At 41.7% G+C, this 15,606-nt stretch overlaps 1 protein-coding gene across 1 annotated transcript in view; it reads left to right on the forward strand.

The window, feature by feature from the left end:
- LOC5564685 (follicle-stimulating hormone receptor) overlaps window positions 1–15,606 on the forward strand; it is a 159,581-nt gene that overhangs the window by 97,490 nt on the left and 46,485 nt on the right. Inside the window, exon 6 of the mRNA XM_021837304.1 lies at window positions 14,398–14,463. Coding sequence (XP_021692996.1) covers window positions 14,398–14,463 — 66 coding nt within the window. The remainder of the gene's footprint in view (window positions 1–14,397; window positions 14,464–15,606) is intronic.

Here is a 15,606-nt window from a genome sequence, read left to right on the forward strand (position 1 = left end):
TCCTTCCACTGCACAAACGTCGGCGTACGTGAGTGCCTTCCAAAATGGCGACCACGCAGGAGAACCGGCAATTAGTACTGCGGCGCACGTCGCTGTTGGCTTCGCTAGGACGAGCAAGGCAATTCTTGGAGGCCTATCAAGATCCGAGGGACAGGCTCGAGGTGCAGCTACGGATCGACGATCTGGACAGCATTCGACAGAAGTTTGAGGATATCCAGGAAACTCTCGAGGGCATCGAGGAATCGAGCGAAGGCGTTCAACTGAATGCGCAGGTACGTTCTGGCTTTGAGGAGTCGTATTTTCAAATAAAGGCTGGTCTGTTGTCCAAATTACCTCCGTCTAACCCTGCTGGCGGAGCTCCCAATCCCCTCCCCCCTACGGTTTCCACTAGTTTAAAGGGTCTCAAGCTTCCGACGATAACCTTGCCTGAGTTTAACGGCGATTATAAGGAGTGGTTGGCGTTCCACGACACTTTTATGGCGCTGATTCATTCAAACCAGGACGTTCCAGACATCCAGAAGTTCCACTACCTGAAGTCATCGGTTTCTGGTGAGGCCTCCCAGATCATCGAATCGTTCGCGATCAGTGCAGCCAATTATCAACTGGCCTGGCAAGCTCTGGTTAGCAGATACGCGAATGAGTACCTCCTCAAGAAGCGACACCTGCAGGCAATGCTGGAGATTCAACGCGTGAAGAAGGAGACAACATCAGCGTTGCATGGGATCGTAGACGACTTCGAGCGGCACACCAAAATCCTGCGGCAACTTGGTGAACCAGTTGACACTTGGAGCACCATACTGGAGCACCTACTCTGCGTCCGGCTCCCGGATGATACACTTAAATCCTGGGAGGATCATGCCGCTACTACCAACGATCCGTCATACAAATCCCTTATTGAGTTCCTGCATCGCCGGATTCGAGTATTGGAATCTGTTTCTGTGAATCATGTCCACCCTCCGCCGCAGATTGTTAACTCCTCCCACGTTTCGGCAATTCGAAAATCGTCACAGGTGAAACCGTCGACCACTACAGCTATCGAAAGTCCTCCGAGCAAATGCTACGCTTGCGATCAGCGTCATCCGTTGGTGAAGTGTTTGAAGTTCGAGAAGATGAGTGCTTCAAATCGCCTAGCGTTAGTGAATTCCAACCGACTATGCTTGAACTGCTTTCGAGCTGATCATTTTTCAAGGAACTGCACATCCAAATACACATGCAGGTACTGCAAAAGGCGTCACCATTCCCTTCTTCACGATGGTTTCGGCGACAACGTTCCATCTCGTTCCGATCAAATGCCATCCAATGCTGCACGCGCATCTACGAATGTGAACTTGGCCTCTGTGAATGACGATTCCTCGCACCCCGTCCTGTCGGCCGCTACGTCCATACAGCCGGCTGAGAGTACCTGTAGTCTACCACTCCAAGACGTCGAGAAAAACGTTTTTATGCTGACAGCGATAGTCATCGTTGTTGACCGTTACGGTACAGAGCACTTAGCGCGTGCTCTCCTCGACTCTGCGTCTCAACCCAACCTAATCACCGAGAAGATGGCTCAACTTCTACGGTTGAAGCGAAGCAAGACGAATGTCCTCGTCCAAGGCATCGGGGCGCAATCACAAAACGCCAGAGAGGCTATCCACGCTCATATCCGATCCAGAAAGGAGAACTTTTCTGTAATCGCCGAGTTCTTGGTTCTTCCCCGAGTTACTCCAGAACTTCCCGCATCCGATGTTCCAGTTGACCACTGGAATCTTCCTTCGAATCTGTTCCTAGCAGATCCGCAATTTCATAAGCGAGCACCGATCGATATGATTCTCGGAATCGAGCATTTCTTCACCTTCTTCCAAACGGTTAACAAAATCAACCTCCCCAAACCGCTTCCAACGCTGGTCGACAGTGTTTTCGGCTGGCTCGTATCCGGATCGATGGGCAAGAATTCTTCCGCAGGGCGAAATCCTCCGCATTCCATCGTCGCGGTCTCCCTGTTCAACCTGGAGGAGAGTGTTGAACGATTTTGGAAGGTCGAAGAACTAGAATTTCGGTCGGATTATTCGCTCGAAGAGAAACAGTGTGAAGAGTTGTTTTCGACTACCACGTCGAGAAACGCGGAGGGGCGATACATTGTGCGTTTACCCCAGAAACCTAACTTCGTCGAGCTTATTGGGAATTCCAAGGCAATGGCACTCCACCGATTCAATCTGCTGGAAAGAAGGCTCGATCGAAATCCCGAATTGAAGGAGGAGTACCACAAGTTTATGGCGGAATATCTCTCCCTTGGACATATGCGGCGTATTCAAGAGGACGACGAACTCCATTCCGCAGCATACTACCTTCCGCACCACCCAGTAGTGAAAGAGGCAAGCACGACAACGAAGGTACGAGTTGTCTTCGATGCTTCGGCAAAGACCTCTACAGGCTTCTCCCTCAACGAAGCACTGTTGGTAGGTCCCGTGGTGCAGGATGACCTCCTTTCAATCATCCTTCGTTTTCGGACGTTTCCGGTAGCGCTGGTTGGTGATATCGCAAAAATGTACCGGCAGGTCTTGCTTCATCCGGATGATACACCATACCAACGAATTCTATGGCGGTTTGACGTGGAGGACTCCATCGGGAGTTATGAGCTGTTGACGGTGACTTATGGGCTGAGTCCGTCTTCCTTTCTTGCCACTCGCACTCTACAACAGTTAGCCGTTGATGAAGGGGACTCTTATCAGCTGGGTGGGTCAGCTCTTCGGAAAAGTTTCTACGTGGATGACTTCATTGGCGGCGCGCAATCCATTGAAGAAGCGATTCAACTAAGACAAGAAATGAGCGAACTCCTTAAGAAAGGCGGGTTTGAACTCAGGAAGTGGACTTCCAACCAATTACCGGTCCTAGCCGGTCTCCAACCTGACGAAATCGGAACACAGTCATCGATCAAGTTCGACGAAAACGAGACGGTAAAGGCGTTAGGCATCTCTTGGGAACCCGAGTCCGACAATCTCCGTTTCGATTCGAAAATCCAACAGCACAAGGGTGTGCCTACGAAACGTTCAATTTTGACCGGGATTTCCCAGCTTTTTGACTCCCTAGGGCTGATATCACCAATTATCATTAAGGGTAAGATGTTGATGCAGAAAATTTGGCTGCTACCCTGCTCCTGGGACGACCCAGTTCCCGAGGACATCGCAAGATCATGGGAAGAATATGTGTTGCAGATCCCAAAGGTGGCAAACTTCCGCGTCAGTCGGTACGCATTGCTGCCGAACTCCAGCGTTCAACTTCACACGTTCACCGACGCCTCGGAGTTAGCCTACGGAGCATGCACCTACGCCAGATGTGTGGATCCGTCCGGAATGGTCCGAATTCAGCTGGTTGCATCGAAATCTCGAGTGGCGCCATTAAAGAAGATCACGTTGCCTCGTTTGGAACTGTGTGCGGCCGACATAGGTGCAAAACTCCACTGCCGTATCGTTGAAGCACTTCAAATCACCATCACCAGCTCGCACTTCTGGTCCGATTCCACTGTGACGCTCCAATGGCTACGAGCACCCCCTAGCACTTGGAAAACCTTCGTTGCAAATCGGGTGTCAGAAATCCAAGGTTTAACCCACGGTGCTTTCTGGAATCACGTTGCAAGTAAGGACAATCCTGCGGATTTAATATCCCGCGGCATGAACGTGAACGATTTCCTGGTCAGCGAACTGTGGAAGAAAGGTCCAAATTGGCTGTCCAACACCGAAGAGGAATGGCCGGTCACGAAACTCCCTCAGTATCCCGAGCATGGGAAGGAACGACGTAAGCTGATTGCTGCTGTAGTCAGAACTCAATCCACAGTCAACCCGGTGTTCGCAATATTCTCCTCCTATGAACGTCTACTTCGTGTGACTGCCTACGTTCTGCGTTTCATCTCCAACGTTCGGTGCAAAACCCGCACGCAACCACTCCCTTCCACTGGTCCGCTTCCCAGTATCACCCTGGCTGTTGAACACCTAGCCATCGCCGAACGTACCTTAGTCCAGCTTGCACAGGCAGATGCATTCCATGAAGAAATCCGTGACCTTCAAAACAACAAGGCCGTCGGAAAGCGATCGTCAACTCGTCTGCTTGCTCCATTTCTTGATCCTGAGGGAACCATTCGGGTAGGGGGGAGACTCAGACTTTCAGACCAGCCTTTTCTAGCCAAACATCCCGCTCTGCTGCCAGGCAACCATCCTCTGTCACGCCTGATCACCAAATCCTACCACCTGATGCTCATTCACGGTGGCGGCCGCCTAACTCTTGCGGCAATGCGGGAGAAATTTTGGCCAATCCATGGACGGCGACTCGTCCGCAGTATTCTCCGTAGCTGCTACCGTTGCGCCCGAGCCAATCCTGTCCCAATGAGCCAACAGATCGGACAACTACCGACTCACCGAATCACGCCCAGTCGACCGTTTGCTGTTACTGGGATGGACTTTGCCGGACCGGTGTACCTGAAACCGGTACACAAGCGAGCTGCAGCAACGAAGGCGTACATATGCATTTTCGTCTGCTTCTACACCAAAGCGGTGCATATAGAATTGGTGAGCGACCTCTCAACCCAAGCTTTCCTATCGGCCCTCCGTCGGTTCATAGCACGTCGTGGACGTCCAACCGACCTCTATTCCGACAATGGGAAGAATTTTGAAGGCGCTGCCAACGAACTGGAGGAAGTTTACCGTTTGCTACAGGACGAAAACCTAAGGGACCAGATCACAACCGACCACACCAGTGAACAAATCACGTGGCACTTCACTCCACCTAAGGCCCCACACTTCGGAGGGCTGTGGGAAGCAGCGGTGAAGGTGGCCAAAAGTCAATTGTACCGACAGCTCGGTACGTCCAAACTGTGTTTCGAAGACATGTCTACCATTCTTGCACAAATCGAGGCGAGCATGAACTCACGCCCCATCGTGCCTCTAAGCGAAGACCCGAATGATATCGCTGCCCTCACTCCGGCGCATTTTTTGATCGGTGGCCCAATGTATTCACTGCCAGAAGTCAGCCTACAACAAACTCCTCTCAATCGGCTCGTTGACCATCACCAGAAACTTCAGGGTATCTACCAGCACTTCTGGCATCACTGGAGGCAAGAGTACTTGCAAGAATTGCAGCGCGATACGAAGACTTGCCATCCCAATACCGAAATCCAACCGGGACGACTTGTCGTTTTGATGGACGAACACCAGATGCCGGTGAAGTGGCCGCTTGCCCGAATCGTTGCTGTTCATCCTGGCGCCGACAAGCTAGTACGAGTTGTGTCATTGCGAACTAGCAAAGGAGTCATCGTGCGACCAATCACAAGAATATGTTTGCTTCCGATTCAGCATCCAGAAGAAGATACAGTGATCGAACATGTAGACGATCATAAATAAGTTTACTATTGTTTAGCTTTAAGTTTATTCGTTGAATGTTTGTACCTATTTACTTAGCCTCAATTAATTAGGGATCAAAAATTGAAAATCATATTTTTTCAAGGTGGCGGCGATGTTGCAGCTACAGCATAATTTTATCGCTAAGGGCGATCAAGTGTTTTCGCGCAATTGACCGAACCCTCTCACTACATCAGCAGTAGTATATAACTGAAACACATTGTTTGATAGTGTAGTAGATCGGCTGCCCATGGTGAGCCGAATAAGTTTTGTGCTGCTCTGTACGTTCAGTTTCGATTTATCCACTATCCATGCAAGGTCGCCGTCGTGGTCCGTTTGTAGATATAAAACTAGAGAAATACACGTTTTACGTTTTGCGGTAATAAAGTATTTTGTATTAAAGTGAACCGGTTTTGTGCTTAGCTTTTCGAGTTAGGAGAAGTGCCTTAAGCGATTGTCCTACGTGGCCCCCGTTTTCCTTGATCCATTCTGAACGTAGATTGGACATCTCGGATGGTACTCCGGACGCAGACTTCGCTGTAAATACCAGCCAAGGATCTCGGGCACACACCAGGTACGGGAATCCTATATTTGGACCCAACAGCGTGTTCAAAACTAGTTTGGATTACTAAAGAAACTATATTTGTATTGAAGAGAGCTAAATCGTGAGTTTAAACCACAGTCTTAAGTATAAATTTTACTGTTTATGGTAGTTTTACTAAAAAGTCTCATACTTTTAAAAGCATGTACGCATATTTATCATTCTACAGCAAATTGTAAATTTGCTTTTGATTTTGATAACCTCCAAAAATCGACCGTTCTAATCGTTGTGCCATATTCGTGTGAAATTTAATTATTTTGGGGAATTTTTATTATCACAACATTGTACAATACTAGTCGAACGCTGTGCAGAAAACCGATTGAAATTTCATTGATAAATTAAAAAGATACAGCATGCACAAGGTGTCCACTTTATAAAATGAACAGTCCTTAATCGCATAATAGATTGTTTTTGAAATGGCCGATACTTTTTCAATTATTCCATCACTCTTGTATTAGCGAGAAAATGCTACTCTCGACAATATTCAGACTGAACGTAAAACTTTGTTCCATACTAGGGTGGCTGATCCAGTGGTAGTGTGTGTTCCAATAATAATGATAGTGCGGTTTTAAGCGTGTTATAGACAATTTATATTTTGATGTGTATTTTTCTAACATGGCCCTTGCTAAAATAATATGAATAGCATAGCATAGCATAGCATAGACTGACTGTACATGTCAATGGTTGCTACTCCGTGATTGATCGGAACTGGTAAGAATTGCACTACGATCCAAATGAATAAGGGATGGGAGTTCCCGCTTACTCTCGAAGTGCAATTTTAGCAGATCTAATATTATTGATCAATAACGGCGCCGGCCAAGTCCTTACAGTCAGTTGGGATGGGGAAGGAATGTTAGGGTGTAATGATTGTTGCTTCTAGAGACCGAGAATACCTCTGCTTCTCCACAATCACCACGGGAAGGGTGTTTATTAGTGAGGGAGGAAAAGATCTGGGAGTCACCTCTGGTCGGTGATGCGATCCATGGACAAGGGGGAAATATACGACTTGTATTTAAAGCTAATTTTGTATTTTTGTCTCGAGAAGTTTTTGGAAAAATACGCCAACATCTATAATGTCGAACAATTCAAAACTGAAAATTACATGTATATATTTTAACTTATATGAAACAGGAATAATGCCGACACTTGTAGTGACGAACCATACATAGTTTGTTTGAAAATTACATATGAGTATTACTGTGCATTTTGTCTCGATATGGTAGAAGTTTTAGAAAATACGTCAACATTCACAATGTCGAACAATTCAAAAGATTTTTTTAATAAATAATTTTTAATAATGTCAAAAAGAGAAAAATATATGTATATTCAAATTGTATAAGAAAAAAGCATAATGCCGACACATATAGTGACGAACCATACAAAGTTTGTTTTAATATTACATAAAAGTTACGCTTTCAAGAAAATATGTGTTATCATAAGCATGAAACTAACTCCCCAAGTAACCATAAGCACTAATAATAAGCCCTTAATCAGCATCATAAATGCGTACATGCATTATAATAGCACCACAAATGCTTACACACCCTATAACAGCACTTCCGCTGCATAGAAACCCTATTACAGCATCATTAATGCTTCTAAGCCTGATGCATACGGGCATTAAATAAGCACTATATTGGCTCTATATTCGCATACAGGGCCTGTTTAAATGCCATCCAGTGTTTTGACAGATATACCACGTGCTTTGTGTTTACATATAGTGGTGAGAGGGAGTCAAACATAAGTCTTCTCACTACTACAATTGCAGCTTTTATGACGGGGAAAAGTGGTGGTTTAAATTGGTCACTTTTCTTTCCAATACTATTCATCTTATGTGGGCGAAGGAGCAAAGGAGCAGAACTTCAACAACTCAACAATACAGGTGTCGCAGGTTCGAGACGCAAAATGAGGAATTTCATCATCATAAAACAAGGATCAATATGTGGCAATTTCAAGTCCTCAAAAGGATTAAAACCACCAAAATGAATAAGTCTGATACGGAGAAGTACTATCTCAATCATTTTATTACATTTTGCATACTATTCCAGGTTTCCATTTTCATTCATTTATTTATTTACCTCGTGTACCAGCTGCTTGGCCGCATACGCGAAAGCTCTCTGGCTGCGTACGCGAAAGCACAAAATATTCGCCCGAAAAACCTGGCGAAAACAACTGACGTTTCTCACGTGGTCTCATATCAGCACTAGTGATGCCGAGAAGCACGGTTATATCTTCGCATTATAATGGCACGCTATTTCGCCTTTTCTGGCATTATAATAGCATTATATGCGTATATAAAACTGACAAGCATCAAATGATTACCCTATATGCGCATATAACGCTGTTACCGTGCCGCATTATCGTGCTTACTGGTTACTTGGGTCACCAGTTGGTAATCCATTCTCGACTGAACACAAAACTGACACTGACAGCAAAACTTCTTGGCGTCCCGAAAATAAACCGTCTTGCTTGGGCCTTCCCAAATACGTACCCAGCAAGACGCTCCAAAACAGGTGAAAAAAAAAAAAAACAAAATCTCCGGCGACGAAAACACGCGCGAATCCGTTACCAAAATCAATCGGACGACGCAAAACCGAACTGTCCTGCTTGGGCTTCACGAAGCACTACCTGGCCCTTGCTAAAATAATATGAATGTGTAAAAAACATCTCGGATATCAGTAAGGAAATAATAGAAAACAATTAAAAACCTTAACTGTTTTGCTCCTTTGCACCAATAATAGTGGGTCGTTCCTATAGGCTGTAGGATATTTCGTCGAATAACATTTGGTCGAATGACGTTTGGTCGAATGACATTTGGTCGAAAGTACATTTGGTCGAAAGGACATTTGGTCGAATGGACATTTGGTCGAATGGCTTTAGAACATATATTTTGGTCGAATGATGTTTAGTCGAACGTGAATTTGGTTGAATGCTTAGTTTGAATTGGTTTATTGAAAGATCATTTGGTAAAATTGATTATTGTTTTCTAAGATTTGCGAAGTTGATAAGATAACGTATTATTTAGAATAATCTGAAGCATTAACTGTTGTTGAATAAAAAATGGGTTTATGTAGTCTTATTTTTAAATTTCATAAATCTTTTTATTTGTAATTTGAGGTCGTGCCAAAATCTAGGATTTCAATGGTTATTTAAATGAACTTTTTAGTAGTTTTTTGTACATTGAGCTTAGTATCTCTAGTGAATTTATTTTTCTTTCAACATATCATCATTCTTTGAAAAACTGCTGAACAAGTTGTTTTATTACTCAACGATGTGAACATAATGTTTTCTTCATTGATTATTCTTTTGAAATGTAATCGTTCTTCGTAATGAAGATCAGCTCATCTGATGGAAGCATTCGGAGAGATTGCTTGAGATCTTTCTTTGAATTCCGGGTCTTGCAGCTCATGGATGTGGGTAAGATTTTTGAATGCAGAAAGCAGAATTAAAACGGCAGGAAAAAAATGCTTTTAGGAAAACCTTTATGGCGAAGTTAATGTTAGGTGTCGGTTGCTCTACTCATGGCCAATTGGATTATTGTGGCTTCCAGATTAATAGCATTCCTCAAGCAAATATATGACTTTGCTGACTGTGTTGATGTCCTCGGGTGAATAACAGAGTGTGCAGTAGAAGATTTGGATGCTTAACCCTCTAATACCCAAATTTTTGTTTTCGATCTAAATATTATTTTTCGTTATCTAGAATCATTCTAAACACGGTTTGGGCAATGATTTATTTTTCTTCGCAAATTTATGAATTTTGGTTTTTGATTTTTATTATTTTTATTTTTGAACATCCCTATCCTTTGCTATTTTTTCCTGAAGCCTCTTCTGGTTACTGATTTTTGACAATAATAAAAATTTGAGTTTTTACTATACTTTTGAAAATATGAATTTTTTAATTTTTTTCTGGAACATTTTTTATTTTCCGTGTAACTAACGGAAAAACAGATTTGAAATCATTTCAATACCATCAGGCTCTTCTTCTGTGATAGGTTGATCGTAGAAAGATATAAAGGGTACGATGTTTTATAATACACGTTAAATGAATCCCAGGCATTTGTAGGTTATATAAGAATACATTTTTTCAAACAATTTTCAATAATACAAAAAAGTTTCAAAAATCATAAAAAAACGTTTCTTATATGCGTGTTATGAGTCAAGGTTTAAGTCAAAAATAAGATCATTTTAATTTCCGAGCTACGAAAAAATACACAAAATCCCAAAGTGTACCCCGTCTAAAGGCGGGGTTGGGTATTAGAGGATTAAAAATGAAAATTGTGCTAATTCTATGAAGGCGAGTTTTTCTTTTTTTTTCTATCTTTATTAACGAGATTTTCTGCCCTGGATTAGTTTATAGATCAACGGTTTTACTTCCCTTTCGAAGGAAATCGTAACTGAAATTTTAAGCGACTATTTCGGGGATGGGATTCGATCCCAGGTTCTCGGCGTGAGAGGCATGTATTCTAACCACTACACCAGGTCCGTCCCCTGGAAGACGAGTTGACTGAGGTACCGAAGGTCGGCTTGATTCCATTTAAGATCAGCTCATCTCGAATTTCAGAACGTGCCTGAACGACAAAGCAGCATGAAACGTCAAAAATGTAAGAAGTTGATCAATATGTTGGAAGAGTGTCCATCAAAATGAATATCAAAATTTTATAGATTGTTGGTAAAATGGCTGATACTTTTTCAATTATTCAATCACTCTTGTATTAGCGATGGTATTCTCGACGGTAGTCAGACTAAACGTTAAACTTTATTTCCATACTATTTTGATTCCTTCCCACGAAATGTCGGTTCGACCAAATATTATATGCTTTCTGTTGTAACCAGGGATTGAATCTTGAGAAAATTGAGAGAATCTCTCACGTATCGCTCTCTGTAACTATCATAACATGCTGCACATTATGAGAGACTGTTTATCGTACACTGCTACAACTTTGATCAGATTGGGGGGATAGTAGTGCATGATAAAACCCCTCTAAACATGCTCCAAGCCTGGGGGACACTATTGCTATTGGAAGTTCGTGGAGTGATTATCGTGCCAGTAAAGCAAAACACCTATCCCCAACGGTAAACAAGCGAGAAAAATGGATTTTATCATCGCTCTCTCTTTGGGGCTCTCGCTCGCTGCTTCCATTTATCAGACTTGTTACACCTTGCGATATAATGACGATCGTGGACCGCAACAGATGGGATGTTTTTCTTTGCTTGCTTTGATCGTGCTTCATACTCAAATGAGAGCTAATTCTGCAATGCCTGGTTGTAACCAAACATTTTCGACCAAATGTCCATTCGACGAAATGTCCGTTCAACCAAATGTACTTTCGACCAAACGTCATTCGACTAAATGTCATTCGACCAAATGTCTTTCGACCAAATGTCATAGATTCGGGGCGGTCCAATAATTACGTAAGACGATTTTGGCTATTTTTCAATCCCCTTTCCCCCATGGAAAGATTTTTTGTATGAAAATTAAAAATAATTAGTATGGCGCGTAAAAAATCTCAAAACCCCCCCGCCACCCAAAACCCCTTACGTTATTAATGGACAACCAATAATAAAACTAATCCCGATCTTACAATTAACAATTCATTGGACCTGAAAATTCATTCGGCGGCTTTCCTCCTGTCCTATTCCTGTTAGTTACCTATTAGACCTTCCGGTTCATTAGAATTGTACGGTTTTCGTGGTGGTTCAAATACGTTAACTGCTATCAGTGAACTAGTGGATGACATCTATAAGGCTATGGATAAGCGGAAAGTAGCCGGAATCCTGTTTCTAGATCTAAAAAAAGCGTTCGATACGATTGATCACGGTATAAGGGGACCAGCAAACAGTTTGATAAAAAGCTATTTAACTGGAAGAAGACAATACGTTCTACTACAAAATTGTGCCAGTAGTAACAGAAATCTGTCAGTAGGAGTACCACAGGGCAGCAATTTGGGCCCACTTCTATTCCTATTGTACATCAACGACTTGCCGCATCTTCCCTTACACGGAAAACCTCGTTTATTTGCGGACGACACCTCTATCTTGTACATATGTAACGAAGCTGACCAAATCATCAATTTCATGAAACAAGATCTGGAGAAGCTCACAAAATTCTTTTCTGAAAATTTGCTTTCTTTGAACCTGAACAAAACGAAATATGTTTTGTTTCACTTACCATTACGAAAAATATCGAACTGGTGGTGAATTGCACTAAAATTGATGAAGTCAATTGTTACAAACATCTGGGCATAACACTCGATTCTTCATTGTCCTGGAGTAATCACATCGCCATACTACAAAAAGATGTCAGTACAACATGTGGAGTATTATGGAAGATATCTAAATTTGTACCATCAAAACAACTGTTGCTACTGTATCATGCTTTCATACAATCTAAAATCTGCTATCTTGTCTCAGTATGGGGCGCAGCTAGCAAAACGAAGTTGAAGATAATCCAAACCATACAAAATCGTTGTCTGATGGTCATTTATAGAAAACCAATTGCTGCTTTACGAGATCTGCAAACTCTAATTCAATTGCAGAATCTGTTACATAATCCGTTAGCACTACACAACCAAAAGTTTCCACGCACTTCTCACCGTTACGAAACTAGGAATCCTCCGGCCTTAGTTATAAGCCGTTCAAATACTGAATTTGGGAAAAAAATCTTATAGTCACTATGGTAAATCAAGGTACAATGCCTTGCCAATACATATAAGGGCTGAGATAAACCCACTTCTATTCAAACACCGTGTAATTGCATGGATTAGATCACAGCTTTCAAACTTTATATTGTAAATCTATGAGTCCAGTGTATCACTCGTAAACTGCCATCAATGCTCCCTTCAAAGAGTTAAGGCTCACTGGGAGCAAAAAGCCGTAGTTTCACTAAATACTAATGCTGTAAATACGATTTTTTATCTCTTCCGCCTCCTACCGCAACGCCACCCTATACTGCCACCCGCTGCTGCCGCCTACCACCGCCACCCACCCCAACAACGCCACCCTCCGCCATTCAACGTTCTCCATCAACTGTAATACGTTATTGAACTAATTGAGAAAAAATGTAAAACATGTATTTAATGAAAAGATGAGAGGTTTTGTGCCTTTTGGAGGAACAAAACTTGAAAAAAGTTTACCTCCAGGGGGTTTTCCTACTCCTTAATAATAATAAAAAAAATGTCGGACGTTTTCAGTCTAACGGCAGACGTCCTGACGGCATTCGGCCTAGCGGGATTGAATCGTGACACAGTAGCTTAATTGATGAAGCACTCGTTGTAGGCTCGAATCCACCTGGATTTTTGTTCACAATTTATCCATCTTTAACACGCTTATTGATCTAATTAATTTGATAAAGGATGGAAACGTACAAAGAAGCTAAACAAGTACCACATTTAGGGAAATTTAAAATATGGACCACTTCCTGAGGTCTGCACAGGATTAATTCTGTATCTATGTATTTGTGGAGCATTTTTCCATTAAGAATGTGACGTTTCAAGATTTCATTTCAGTAGTTTTTAATAGGGTCCTAAAATGTTTGATAAAATCTTCCTTCTTATCAATAATACAATAAATCACGTAATTGTTTATACATTGTCAACATTTGCCGCTTAAATAACGGCTGTATCAAGTTTACACATAAATTTTAAAATCGAGTCCATGTATGAATATTGCCACTTTTGATCATGTTTGATGTTCACTAGTCGGCAAAAATGCCACTGGGGCTTTCCTTTTTAACACTGGGGTTGTTCCTATCTAATATTTTGGAGGGGACACGGAAAACAGAATACAATCACAATTTGAGTTTAAACACGGGGTATGAAAAATTCACGAAAATAAAAAAAATGGGCTTGACCAATAAAAACCATTTGAATGTGTTTTTGCCCAAAACTTAAGAGTTGGTACTTAAATTGAAACAGGCCTTTAGGACCCTATTAAGTCCGATTTTGCCCACTGTGGCAAAGTTCTATATACAGTCAACTCTCCCTTACTCGATATTGAAGGGACCATCAAGTTAGGGAGGCATCGAGTTATAGAACACAAAACCAGTGCAAATGCGATCCAAGGGACCATCGAGGTAGCAATGAAAATCAGCTTTTACTATGGTTCTCTAACTCGATATCGAGATACGGTATATCGAGTAAGGAAGAGTTAACTGTATTTAGCTTTAAAAACTTTTTGCGGTTCTTTTTACATAAAGAAAACTTTACAACTAATCAATTAAACATTTAATCGGCAAGTGTAAGTTACCATAGATTTGTGTCACAATGCTGCATATCTCGAAAACAAAATTATATAATAAGCCGCACCCTAATATTACGCATCCATTAAAATGCAATCCGATCCTATTGCCGGAGAGCTTTTGTAATCATCCCATCGCTCTTGTCTTTATTTATTTTCTACCCCGCTGTGCTGCCGCCTGCCCAAACAGAGATTTAGACGGTAATCAGATCCAGGAGATCCACGAGAGAGCCATTCAAATCAAGACTGATGAATTGTAAGTATTTTTTTGTTTTTCTGTTGTGTGTTTAAACAACTTACATAGCCTTAAGGCTTGTTATGGGTGGACAAGCGATTTTTTTCTTTTTCAATTAAGGACAAAATGGTTTTGCTGAGAATTTTCCTTGCGGCAATGGCAATTAATTGTTTTCATTGAGGTTTTCTGAAAACTAAATACTATGGTTACATGGAAATTTTCTGTGTTGACGAAGCTGATGTACACTCTATGGCTGCTTCAACATTCTCTAGTCTTCAAGTTTAAAGAGCCATTTGATGGATTTACTCAATTGCATTTGCTTCTATGTTAGGATAACAGTTTTTCTTCTATGCCAATCGATGATATTGATGACATTGATGGAATTTATTTGATTTCATACAAGCAAACCGTACTATGTTAAGTCAAACATTCCTTTGACTCCATTTCATTCGAATGATTCCTTCGAGAAATGTTAGTAATACATTTATTGATGTAAAAGGTAGAAGTAGAATTTATAGCATCGCAGCACTACAGCCAGAGAACCTAAAATAAAGCCCATATCGAAAGGAATGTCACAAAAAGGATGGAACAACCCATTTCAAAATCGGCATAATCCGTACAACATTCCCAAAACTTGCGTCGGACGTCAAGCAGGGATTTGAAACAGGGAGAACATTTTGTCACTTGTCGAACCTGTATCACTTTGCTCGGGACTAATAAGATTAGCGACAAGCGTAACGCAGTTCTTGCTGATTTATAGCATTTATACATCGGGCTTAGTGCAGAGTTGACAGCCTCACATCTCAACCTTTGAACATTCGCACGAGAGTTACTCGTTTTTCATACAAAATCGTTCACATATTCTCATGCTATGTAAATTAAACGAAGATTACTTTAAACAAAATTAAAAAAAGTCTTTTCAATGAAAATATATTCAAATGCAATATAGAGCAATAGGAGCAAAATACTGAACATTAAATTATTATAGTGATTTACAGCAGGACTTCAATAAACCAGCTTTTTCCAATATTATGTTTTCTAGAAGCTCTTATTGGGATTCTTAAACCTCTGTTCAGTAATATTTAAATAAAATTTGAATTGAGAAAATAAAACAATGCACCAGATTTGTTAAGATGTTTCCTTGGAATTGACAAATTTTGATAA

The sequence above is a fragment of the Aedes aegypti genome, chromosome 1, assembly GCF_002204515.2.
Source record: "Aedes aegypti strain LVP_AGWG chromosome 1, AaegL5.0 Primary Assembly, whole genome shotgun sequence".
Lineage (NCBI taxonomy): Eukaryota > Metazoa > Arthropoda > Insecta > Diptera > Culicidae > Aedes > Aedes aegypti.